Genomic DNA, 13,952 nt, shown 5'->3' with positions numbered 1-13,952 from the left:
CCTTATTATTATTTAATGGGCCTAACCATAAATTAGAAACAAAACACCTAAGTGTACACTTAGAAGAGTAAAAATGACAGAAGGTTACGTTAATTCAACTTTATTAAAACTGCATGGCAATCAGTTTGCACTTCCAAAAGTCATACATTTGTGAAAAGAAAAACGAAATAAACGAATATACAAATTTATTTTAAGTATAATAAAATAAAACATAAAAAGCAAAGGCAGATCAGAACATTTAATGAACAAAACCGGGTTCAGTAGGCTACATGGCAGACAGGGGAGCGTAGTCGAAAGCCGGGCGATAAAGGTCGGTAAACGGATTAACGGAATCAGTCAGGAGGATCCATCCACAAATCCAGAGTAGGCAAACTAAATAGCAGACAAATCAAAGGAAAAACTAAACGTGTGCAAGCGGTTACCAAACATTTTTTTATCTGTGAGTTTTCAAAAAAAGGAAAAAAACATTAACGTGCACCAAAGCTGCGTCCGAAGTCTATAACCATTGGAAGAGTGATTCATACAAGTGTGCCAATTTTAATAATTATACAATGTCCAGTCCATAGGGCTGCCATAGACCCCCATAAATAAGAATAATAAGAAGAAGAAAAACTTAAAATTACAATAGGTGCTTGGCTCCTAATAAACATTCTTTAATATTGTTTTTATTTTAAATAAAAAAATAAAAATTTAAATATTGCAATGCAGGATGGGTTTAAAAAGGAGGTCAATAGTTTAAATGTGATTTCCTTGGCTGTCATTTTCCGATTATGTGACTGTCTTAATATTTACAATGGTTTGCAAGTATAGGGGTGGAACACATACAGCAATGAAAAGGATTTCTATTTTTATCTATGCAGTTGCCTACGTCAAACTATGCGACTTACACACATAAATGTATTGTGATCATTAGCGTTTGTGGTTGCGCAATAAAGACGATATATGCGGTACAAAGAAATCTCTCACAATAGGCCAATGTCTGGGTATCTGAGAGAAAAACCTGGGCTGCGTTTAAAGGGATAGTTCACTTTGAAATTAATTTTTGATATGTTTTAGCTTACCTCAAGGGCATCCAAGATGGTGTCTTTGTTTCCGCAGTAGTTTCAATTTTGATATTTTTAGGTCAAACCGTTCTTGTCTGTCATATAATGCAGGTCTATGGTCACTGTCTCAAAACACAAGCACAGAGTCCAAATTAAAACAATTCCCCACGTCCAAATGAAACAATTCCCCATCATAAGTACACATTGATGGCCTAAGACACGAAACGAGCGGTTTGTGTGAGAAAACGAACAGTATTTATATCGTTGTTATCTCTTGAAAACAGCACACGTCCAAATGATCTGACGGCGTGGGCGGGTATAGATATATACATAGATGTCGCCTTGGCTACGGTTTCGTTCCAATGAACTGCAGTAGCCAAGGCGACATCTATGTATATATCTATACCCGCCCGCGCCGTCGGATCATTTGGACGTGTGCTGTTTTCAAGAGATAACAACGATATAAATACTGTTCGTTTTCTCACACAAACCGCTCGCTTCGTGTCTTAGGCCATCAATGTGTACTTATGATGGGGAATTGTTTCATTTGGACGATGGGGAATTGTTTTAATTTGGACTCTGTGCTTGTGTTTTGAGCCAGTGACCATCGACATGCATTATATGACTGACAGACAAGAACGGTTTGACCTAAAAATATCAAAATTGAAACTACTGCGGAAACAAAGACACCTACATCTTGGATGCCCTTGAGGTAAGCTAAAACATATCAAAAATTAATTTCAAAGTGAACTATCCCTTTAAGTTGATCGTAGAGGACATTGGTGGCAAATGGTCTTCACGATCAACTTCACAATGCTTTTGGGAAACGCAGCCCTGGACTGGAGCTCAGAGCCACTGCAGAGAGAAGTACACAGAGCTGGCCAGTGAAATGAGACAACAGATACTTACTGTCACACATGCCTGGTATTATTATGGTTACAGTTATAATGCATGGATTGATTTGCACAGAAACAGAGTTTGATCAGATCAGAGCAACTCTTCCTTCACATATTCAAGGTAATGTTCCACAATGGTTTAAGTGTCCCAGGACAGCAGTGAGCTCAACACTGCACAGCTGTGTCTTTAAAACACTTTGGCCAGTGGACAAATGAGAGCTACTTTTGACAGTTTGCATTTCTTCTATTACAGTGGTGAGCTATTATACCTTCTATAATAAAAATAAGTGAATAAACATCATGTTACACACAAAAACAAGCAAACTGTAAATTCAATAATCTTTTATGCTCTGTCTTCTGTTTGCTTTCTTGTGAACATGATGATCATCATTTTGACCCATCATTTCAGATGAATATGATCATTTTGTGTAGGCTATAAGTCTTCATCCAAAATGAACGTTATCTTATTACATTCAAATTATGTGAATACACTGTACAAAAAACATTTTCACAGTTTTGTTTTGTTTTTTACTGATTGGTGATGGGACCGAGAGTGAAACTTACAAGCGTAGAATAGGTTAAAGAAAAACAATGTCACAATGTGAAACCATCATGAAGTTTAAGTAATTAAGATACAAAACAAATTTTCAGTTCAGGAAGAATTTCTTAGATGACTTCCGAGCAACTTCACCATGCATTTGAGAAATGTAAAACCAGTTCTACCAGAAAGACTCGGGAGAATAAATACTGCAACAATTATACATTTATTAACAGCCCAGCAAGCAATATTATGATATAATGAGAGAACTGTGAGTGTATATGCAATTAAGTGTAAATTGTGAGTGTAAATTAAATTACAATTTTGCTACAGCTTTTGGCTTGAACATGTTAAACATGTCTAATCATTTCTGTAATACATTTTAATTTTGCAACTTATAAAGCGTTAAAATATGTATTCAATTTACATATTAAAACTAGTGTATGAAATGGCAAATGTAAATTATATAATTTAATTTTCATTTTCATTTTGCACCAAACGTTGCACAAATGTATGGGAAAATTTAATTTTAAATACAGAAATGCATTGCCATTTTACATATTGCATTGTGATTTTGCATATTACATTTCAATTTGAAAATTGCTACCCATAAGCTTCCATAGTCTATGACCATTCAAACGCCATATGACACTAAAAAGAACTCAATTCAGTGCTGTAAAGTGTTTTAATTCTACAATATATGGTGTAAAAACGTCTGAGTGCTGCCCTCTTCAGGTTGAGCGGTGGCTACTGCAGTTGAATTTTCCTATTGGATGTTTGCGTTACTGCATGACGTAAGCAGGCTCCAGCCCTTGGCAGTATAAAAACCATCATGTTTCGTCAAAACCACTGTAGTGAGTCACGAGTTGGAATTGCGAGTTAGGATAGCTTCAAGTTAGTGTAGATTTATCTTTATAGTACAGTGGTCAGGTTGGTACGTAGGTGTAGTGTTGCTGGTTGCAACAGCACTGCTGGACTGCATAGCTTTCCTTTCCTTTAACGATGTGAAATTTCTTCTGTCCCTCACAACAAGATATGAAATGGCTTTATACCACTTCAATCATTATATTAGAATTTGTGAAGGATTGAGTAACACAGATATATATTTCTGATTATTTAATTATCGCTACAGGCTTAATCTGACAGAGGAGAGCAGGATTGGGGCACGACATTTGACGGAGGTGGTCGCCTCGTAATTCTCGATGCAGGAAAAACCAAAATAAATAATGTAATTAAAAGTCCACAAATTATCTATTACTGAAGTATTTATTAATGGCTATCCATTGTTTACTTAGGCCTATAGCTACACTTGAAATATTAGATGACTCTGACCAAAATAAAACAAATATTCAACAAAACACATGCATGAATGCATTGAATTCTACTTTATTATACAAGTGTATATCAACGGCGATAAAACTTAATGAAAACGTATTTTAGGATTATGCTCACCAATACTGTGGAAATTGCGTTATCTGCAACGCAGTCTTCATACAGCAAAACAAGATGGCGGCCGAACAGAACATTTTCGACCAGCGATGACGCCAGTAGTCACGTGGTTTGGACGTGGACGTAAAATTGTAATTTGATTTAAAGCAATTAATTTAAATTACACCCCAAAAAACTGTTTTACTTCAAGACAACTAAACTCAATTACATTAGACCAATGACAAGCCAGAAAAGTGAATTTATTGAGTCAGATCAAGTATAAAACGTTCTATAAACTAATGACAAGCCATATGCACTTTTTTGTTTCTAAATCCCATAGAATGGACTGTATGTCTGTCTCTCAGCCATATTTTCAATCTTGTAAATATGGCTTCTATAGCCTAAGATCGATATTGTTTAATCATTTTAAAATTATATGTTGAGTCTGAACATTAACACTTCTTATAGGCCTGTGCTAAAAATGACAACCTTGTTGTATGACCTGATTGACTGCATTGAAGGTTTCCACATATAACATCTAAATGATATCAGACTTTGAATGACCTTTAAATCATTAAGTGACAAACCTTTTCAGTTTTCTTTTTCCTATGAGGGTCAAAAGTCCTGAGATACTCCCTCGACTCCCTCTGAGCAGACTAGACCATTTTACTCATTAAAATATAATCAGGTAAAACTTAAAAATAACAGATTAAATGAATTGCAAGTCACATTTCAAATTGCCTTGGTAGCAATTACTGATAAACCGAGACATGAGGGAAAACTGAGATTTAAGGATAAAATTTAATAGGTCATGATATTTAAAAAACAAAAGAAAAAAAAAAACCCAGAAATGAATGTTTGATGAAATCCTCTTCGTCACTATTTGCCGGTAACATATTCATTTAAAATACTTCTATTACTCTTCTATTCTATTAATCACATTCTTGTAAATCTATAAACTCTCTAAACTCTCTCACCTTTTCCTAATAAATTACTAATATACACCGTCTATATCTTGTTGATTAAAATAATCTAATTGTCATTGAATATTGGAAGTTACACCATCAACATTGTAATCAAGCAGTGCAATATCTAATCAATAACAAAGTCATTTTCAGCACGTTTACAAAGTTACATTTACATGATCATTTAGCAGAAACTTTTATGCAAAGCAACATACAAATGAGGAGAGCAATAGAAGCAATAAAACCATCAATAGGGCAACAATATGCAAGTTATGTGACCATTCCCAGTTTAGTCTACAAAAAGATGCGTCTTCAGCAGTTTTCATGGGTCATCACAAATAGAAGAATCTTACATTATTATGACCGCCGCTAGCATAGCTAGCGAAAAGGGTTTTTTTTTTTTTTTGTCATCTACTGAATTTTTCGTCAACGATACCAGGGACACCGAAACACCGGGGAACATGAAATTTGGTGGGCATGTAGCCCCACTAGACTTTTACGGAAAAATTTCGTTTGGTCCCCGGGGGCCACTCCCCCCCCGCGCTGGGCCCCCCCAAACCCCAAAAATTCAGTTTTTCCTAAATAACTACCTGAACCGTGGCACCGAGGATGAAGAAATTTTTATGGTATGTTGGTCTTAAGGGCCCACATCAACCTAGCCCATAATCACTCATTAGTGATTTGCGCCCCTTCCCATAAAAAATGAAAATGCAATATTATTCTGCTTTAATCACCCCTATCTTCAGTGGAGATGTTCAGAACTGCACCATATTTCATGTGTATGATTAACTTGACATCCTCTGGGGGTATCCTCTGCTAAGTTTCGTAGAATTTCATCCATGGGGGGGTATAAAATAAATTAATTTATGTGCACATTTAGTGACTGTACACTCATCGGCCTGTAGATGGTGCTGTTGAGCGAAGGGTTGCTGGTTTAGGATGATACTGTCACACACACACATGCAGGAATACAAACAAACGCAAGCATGCACACACACTGACATCCACACGCACAGACACACACACACAAACACACACGCGCACACACATGTACGCACGCATACATACACGCACAGACACACACACACACACACACAGACACACACATACACAAACACACACACATACACACACACAGACAGACATGCACATACTACTACTTTTTTTAGGTATCAGCCATATACCCGATTTACCAATACCCAATGTGTTATGCTTGGGCAGTATACTAATGAGGTGGGTGGGACATGTTTCATGCCATGTTAGATCACATCCTGAGAGTCTACGCTTTCAGAAAATATATAGTTTATATTATTATTTATTTGTTCTTCCCTTTTATTACACAACAGTTTCAACATTATGCATGTGACAGTTAGACTTATATTGGTAGATACAATGCCTTAAACATAGATAAAATTAGTATCAGTGAATTATTTTACATAACTTTTAATGTAACCTCTGTCCTCTGATTCTTGCAAAATCCTCACATTTCATATAATATTTTACATCCTATGAATACATTTTAGCAGCGTTATGGACATAACATGAAATACACACACTTTACAAGTGTCCTACAAACTCTGTAAATTATTAAACAAACTACCAATGTAGCATGAAAAAGACTTGCTTGAACACAATAAGTGTGTTTTTGAAACTCATTTTTATAATACATTATGTAGGGAAAACCACTGTTATGAATGTGACATTTTCACATTACGGATGTTAAGTGTCTAAACTAATGACTTTTGATATAAAACTTAAATAGTAATAGCAAATAATTACAAAACTCTAAATTATCCATGATCCACAGGAATACTCCAGACAGTCTTTTAAAATATACAACTTATATACATAAACATGCAATACAGCCAAATTGCTCCACGTCATTTATTTTTGTGGAAAGCCATGCAGGCCTGAGCGGCGGTCATATTTTGTACTGCCATGCGGTACATCTAGTTTATTAGTGAGTTCAAGTCCTCGATTAGATCATTGTGGAAATCTGATGTCATCTGTAATTTAAAAAAAATCAGACCCACAAAAAGATCCAAACAAGAAACTGCTTTGAAGTCAGTCACACACACACACACACACACACACACACACACACACACACACACACACACGAGTGAGATCGCTGTGACTGTGATGTCGTCTCTGTAGCGGCTCCTTATTCACCATCAGCTGATCCTTAAACTACAATTAAACACACAGAGTCACATATGGAGTATGAGACATTACTGCGGTCACATCACATCAGTAGATTCATTTCAGAACAAACACAGGCAGAGATACATACAGAGTATATTAATATTACAGCCAGAGATATAAAGGTGAGGAGAACATCAGAGCTGTTGTTCTGCACGCGGGTGAACGACAAGATGAGGAAGATCCTGATCAAGACCATTGTGAACAGATCATCGTGTCAGGACCACTTCCCACTTACCGTCGTGGAAACGAAAGGTTCAGCAGATTATTCGCATTATATGAATGATGTGATGAACAGAAACTATTCTCTCAATTAATTGTAATCTTTTCTGGGAGTGATCTAGATTCTTCTGTGACAATGTCCTGCAGCCGAGAGTCAGAGCGGACCTCCTGTCGGACAACCTCTGTGTACTAACTGATTAAATGATAATACGGCATATGTAGTCCATTCCATAGAGACTGTGTGTTCTTATAATAATGAGAACTAATAATGTTTATTACAGGATCTAAATAACTGAGCAGTTAAACTGCCCGCTGTTCTCCAGAAAGATCCTCCAGGTTTTGCACATTTTTAGGTTTTCCAGAATATTTGACACCTTTCCAACAATGACTGTATGATTTTGAGATCCATATTTTTACATTAAGGACAATTGAGTGACTCGTACACAACTATTACAAAAGGTGAACACATTTACTGATGCTCAAGAAGGAAACGATGCATTAAGAGCAGGGGGTGTAAACTTTAAACAGGATTATGATGATGTGTAAATGTTGTTTAAAGATCATCTTTTTTTCATTTAGTTCATGCAATTTAAAAAGTTTACACACCCCAGCCTTTAATGCATTGTGTTGCATCAGTAAAAAAAAAAAAAAAAAAAAAAAAAATTAAGGTTATAATTTTTTTCTAAAATCCTTCAAGAAATACTGTGTAAAACTGATGTTGTGAAAATAATATGCAGGGGAAACCAAGTCCTGTGTTTGGTGGACCCTTTGTGTTACAAACCTTATTAGTATTCCAAAGTATTCTAAATGATTTAGATTCGGTTACAAAGCTTGTGTAATCTAATGAAATATGTTACAAATTACTGTATTTTGTAATCTGTAGTAAATAATCTACTTACAAGATAGTGTCTCCAGTTTATAATGTGGATCATTCTTCAGATCAGAGAGAAGCTTCACGTCTGATTCTCCAAGATTATTCCCAGACAGATACAGATGTCTCAGGTGTGAGGGGTTTGATCTCAGAGCTGAAGCCAGAGCAGAACAACCTTCATCTGTGACTCCACAATTCATCAACCTGTAGAGAACAATGACACACTCTTCACTCTCTCAGTTCAGATCAGATCAGTTTAACACAAGGGTCCGCAGCCGTACTGCAGGGGGCCGTCAATTAATGCTTGATCACAAATCATTTTTTGTTAAAAAATTAAAACATGGGTAAAAAACATCACAAAGTCAAATTTAAATATAAGCACTGTCACATGAATGCAAGATCACCCTCAAACAACCTTCATCTGAGACTCCACAATATTTCAACCTGTAGAGAACAATGACGCTGTGTAAACTGTGTGTAAAATGACCAATTTATTAAAGATTGCAGTGTGTGATGTGATTTGAGTGTAGTGACAAGCAAAGCCACTATATTCTACACTGCTTTATAAAGGATGCCGGTTTTCCATGTGCTTGAGGAGAAACTGAGGGACAAATACCATGCAGTGCTGTAACTATGGAGTGATAAAGAGAGAACATTAATAACACCTGAAGTGTAACTTTATCAATTAAATGTACTATATTTTAGTGTAATAATATTAATTGCATATTTTGAAGATATTTTTGTTTCTAAATATTTGTCCAATAATTATGATCCATTAATGGCCATTTAAAATAATATTTTTTCTAATATGTTTATTACTTATATTACAATTAGATTTCATGCTTAGCATTTAGCATGCTAATATATGCTATTGCTAATTAATCGTTTCGTAGCAATCTAATACAATCTTACAATTCAGTCATGTGACACAAATATAAGAAATTGAATGAATTAATCCAGTTAGGGAACCATATTTAAATCACTTTAAAACTTCTTAATTGGGTTACTTGGAAATGACTTGATTCCATAATGTTGACAATTTTGTGAACAAATGATCTTTGTTGAACGTAATTGGTTCATGTGGAACTGATGTGCATGATTAAATCATTTAAATCCAACACACTTTTTCAGTGCATTGTTTTCTGTGTAAGGCTGTAAGGACTGATTCTCCTGATAAAACAAAGCTCACCCTGCAATAAAGCCATAAAATGCACCCTGGACAGGAGATAGCAAAGACAGAGCACAGGACATAGCCCTGACCAAACTTATCTCCTTGTCTCCTTGTTTGACTTCAACTCATCCCCCCTCTCCCTCCTCAAGTCACTGAAAGTTCATTAAGAATGTCTATATATCACATATGGTGTATCTTGTGAATATGTTGTTTTTTCCTTTTCATGTTTGGTATCATTTTAAGTGTCTCAGTGCGATTGGTAAAATGGTCTTAATTTCAGTGCAGTCATTGGTTTAATGATAAAGGTTGAGAACTTAGGAGAATCCTGTTTCTCCTCTCTGGGGGATATCTCTTTAAGATATCTCAAGAAACCAGGTGCTCCCCCCTGGGGTAAATGGATTGGCCCAAACTAAACCATATTTGTATAACCCCTTTTGTTCTGGTCTGGGTATTTAAGGCGAGAGGACAGAGCAGTCTTAGGACCCTTTACCAGGATCCCCCATACAGCACTGTTTCAGTGTTTTCCCATTGGTAAACACACACACACACACACACACACACACACACACACACACACACACACACACACACACACACACACACACACACACACACACACACACACACCACTGTGTGTCTTTGTCAGGAAAACACTACTTACTTTTAGAGTCATCTTTGAGTAAATGATGTCATGTATTTTTCTGAATTGGATTTTAATCATTTACTTGTGTAATTGGCATGATACATTTATACCTGACAAATAAATGTTACATCTTGATTTATTCTGAAGTTTCAGAAATCATTCATTTTAGTAGATTAAAAGTGTAGTCTGGTGTTTCCGCAAATCTTTGTCCAGGATAGATCAAACTGAAGGCACTTTGAATGGAGCATGGGGCACATCTTAGGAAGACCTTCTGATTTCTGACTATTCTCTGACTTAGCATGTTGTACGCTGCAAATATTATAATAAATCACACCTATGGGTCTGCAGTGAGCGGCTGCATAGGGTAAAATAATTGCACTGCACCCTCTGACTATTTCAGGACTGGCTAGTTTGTGATCGTGAGCGCACATTCGCGACGTGACGTCTCAACGTGACACTAGGTCCGTAATGAACGAATATTTGAAATTATGAGATGCCCAGAATAATCAAAGATCTAAATTAATTCATAATCAATATTTATGATTATTTTCTAATCAGAAACACAATCTAATTTTTTTCTGTATTTTAAATTTTTTTTTGGATTTACTGTAAATCCCTCTGGTCCTCTTCGTTTAGGGGCCACACTTGGCTCCTCCGTGGTCAAAAGTGACCGAAGCCTTAAAATGTAACTTTTTTTTTTTTTTTTTTTCAGGAAAACCAATGTAATATATTTTTGTTCAATAATATTTTTGGATTATTATTTAGAATTTTGAAAGGTTTCTATGCAATAATTATAAAAATTTTATGAGCATTTTTTTTCCATTAGAATGTATGACTTGATATATATATGGAATATAGAGTATATATTGATATACTATATATATATATATATATATATTTATTTTTTTTATAAATGCAACATTTCACATTAAAGGGTTAGTTCACCCAAAAATTAAAATTCTGTCAGTAATTACTCACCCTCATGTTGTTCCAACCGCGTAAGACCTTCGTTCATCTTCGGAACACAAATTAAGATATTTTTGATGAAATCTGAGCCATGTTTCACTCCTCCATAGGCTTCTATGTGACCGAAACTTGCTGGCCCAGAAAAGTTATTAAAGAGATCGTTAATATAGTCCAAGTGACTACAGTGGCTCAATCTTAAGTATATCAAGCGACGAGAATACTTTTTGTGCGCAAAAACAAACAAAAATAACGACTTTATTCCACTATTCATTTCCTTCTCTCTGGACCTCTAGTTGGTTCGCGTAGTGTTTTTGCGCAGCGCGTCTGTGTTACACGTCACCACGTAGGCTCACTATTGGTCGACGCCGGTCATGTGTGTGTTGCGTGATGACGTGCAACACAGACGCGCAGCGCAAAAACACTACGAGGCCCAGAGAGAAGGAAATGAAAAGTGGAATAAAGTCGTTATTTTTGTTTGTTTTTGCGCACAAAAAGTATTCTCGTCGCATGATAAACTTAATGTAGTGCCACTGTAGTTACTTGGACTATTTTAACAATGTTTTAATAACTATTCTGGGCCGGTGAGTTTCGGTCACACTGGAAGCCTATGGAGGAGTCAAAATTCTGTCAGATTTCATCAAAAATATCTTAATTTGTGTTCCGAAGATGAACGAAAGACTTACATGGTTGGAACAACATGAGGGTGAGTAATTACTGACAGAATTTTCATTTTTGGGTGAACTAACCCTTTAAAATAGAGTGCAGGCCTTTAAAATCCATTTTTTGAAGTGAGAAAAGCGTCATCCAGTGCCGTTAAAAATAAAAACGTGTGTAATGTCGTGTAACCGCCTGTAGGCTGTACTGTAACTCCCTATATAAATACATAGAGAGGCTTTTTGATTCGTATTGTTATTTTTAGACATGATTTCTCCATTTTATTATTTTTAGGGGTTCAAGCACGAAGTGCTAAACACCTATTGTAATTGCCCTGATTTTTATTATTATTCTTCCGCCGTAAAACGCATCGTGCAGCCCAAACCGTAAGTGCTTGGAGACTTGAAACTTTGCCAGATGGTAGTACAAAAATCGAGGAGAGGTTATCAAATTATGACCCCGATTGGCCAATAGGTGGCGCTATAGTAAGCAAAAGTATAAAATCGCTAATAACTCCTAGACGGTTTGTCGTAGACTCAAGTGTCTTATATCACTGTAATCATTGGCTCAAGACGGACAAAACGTATATCTCCGATTTCATTTCCGGTATGCAAATTTTTCCGCCATTTTGAATTTTGTCAAAAACCTACTTTTGCAAAGTAGTCTATGGTTTTTCGCCCGATCGGAACCAAACCAGTGCAGAAATGTTCTTTAGAGTCTGACAATCAATAACTATCAAAAAAAAAGTGGAAATTTCCATTCACGGTTGCTAGGAGATGCAAAATTAACGTTGTGGGAGGAGCCTATTTGACTAAAATAGCTATAACTCGAGAAGTAAATGAGCTGCCTTCACCAATCTAGACACACATGTGTAGGAAGTCAGTCTGGGGTCACACTAAAAAAATTGCGTCGATTGGCCACATGGTGGCGCTATAACACAAAAAAACATATAAACACCTGACCGTTAGTCCGATTGACTTGAAAATTGGTATGCAGTGTCTTGGACAAAGGCTTCATGTATGTCTATGAGGACATTGGCGTATCTCAAAAAACATGGCCGCCATCGGCAAATGAAGTTTGAGCACCTATTAGACAAGGTTAACGGAGGCCGATCGGAACGAAACTCGATGGGCATGTTTGACTCATGGCCCTAGAGGTCTGTAAGAATTTTGAAAGAAATCGGCCACTAGTTGGCACTAACAAGTTTTTTACGGCTCTGTAATCACGTGGTGTTACACTTATCGTCACAAAATGCATATCATTTGATAGATCTGCTCATGCTGAACAACTTTGCCTCAAGAACCAATGCTGTCAATCAAACCGTTCATTAAATATTCGCAAATATGTTCAAAACCTACTTTTGCAAACTAGTCCTAGGTTTTTCGCCCGATCGTAACCAGACCAGTGTAGGACAATTCTCTGGACTCTCTAGATCAATAATTATAAAAAAAAAAAGTTGAACTTTTGCATTTGGATGGCTGTAATAGGGTCATTTATAAAATGGGTGTTTCAAAATACACTAAAAAGCCTATAAATCCTGAATAAAAACTCATAACTTCACAAAAATTGGTGAGCATATGTGACATAACATCATTAATGCCTAATTTCATGGAGATCGGACGATAGGTGGTGCTATAACTGTTAAAAAGCTTTAAAACCATATAATTCCTATGGTAAGGAATTTATGCCTGTATTGGCTGTAAATGGTCTTTTCCATCTATTATGTCAGTCGTTACATGCTTGCTAAATACAACTTAATAACTTTTGATGCTTTTGTGCTTAAAGGCCTTAAAGGCCTTAACTGCTTGAACCCCGATAAATGCTGCTTGCAGCTTTAATTTTTAATTATTATTATTTTTTTATTTAGATATACATTTAGACATTCTAAAAGACTACTTTTTGTCAAGGTTTAGATATTTTTGTTAGATAAGTATCAGGTTTTGCATTATGATTACAATCAAACAATAACATTTGGTTCGAAAAGGAACACAATGCAAGCATTTTTGTTACTCAGTATTTGATAATTAAATTTTTTTAACAAAATAAGGGATGGATAGTGATAATTCAAACCAGTTTATACAGACATTTTGCAATTAATTGGTATTTTATTCAGTTTAATTCTATAAATGGTAATAAAACTTCAGAAGGGAACAACAATTATGATCTAAGCAAAAACATAAAATAACATAACAGCAAACAATCATTATCAAACTGTAGGTTAAAAAACAGGAATACAAATTTAATAATAATAATAAATATTATTTGAACTATATACATACAAACTGTAATTATTTTATGTATTGTTGCATATGCAACAGGTATCAGGAACACCTATTAGGCTAAAAGAAGAGCA

The 13,952-nt window shown here is 35.7% G+C and overlaps 1 protein-coding gene across 1 annotated transcript in view; it reads right to left on the bottom strand.

Moving 5' to 3' along the window:
- Positions 1–3,822: 3,822 nt before the first annotated feature.
- LOC311283898 (NACHT, LRR and PYD domains-containing protein 12-like) overlaps positions 3,823–13,952 on the bottom strand; it is a 98,145-nt gene continuing 88,015 nt past the window's right edge. Inside the window, exons 11-12 of the mRNA XM_084398659.1 lie at positions 8,194–8,369; positions 3,823–7,060 (exon numbers count right to left, since the gene is read on the bottom strand). Of these exons, the coding sequence (XP_084254785.1) occupies positions 7,056–7,060; positions 8,194–8,369 (181 nt within the window). The 3' untranslated portion in view covers positions 3,823–7,055. The remainder of the gene's footprint in view (positions 7,061–8,193; positions 8,370–13,952) is intronic.

This window comes from Rutilus rutilus, assembly GCF_951802725.1.
Source record: "Rutilus rutilus genome assembly, chromosome: 24".
Taxonomy (NCBI): Eukaryota; Metazoa; Chordata; class Actinopteri; order Cypriniformes; family Leuciscidae; genus Rutilus; species Rutilus rutilus.
Note: the sequence above shows the minus strand (reverse complement) of the source record. Positions and strands in the feature narration are given on the sequence as shown.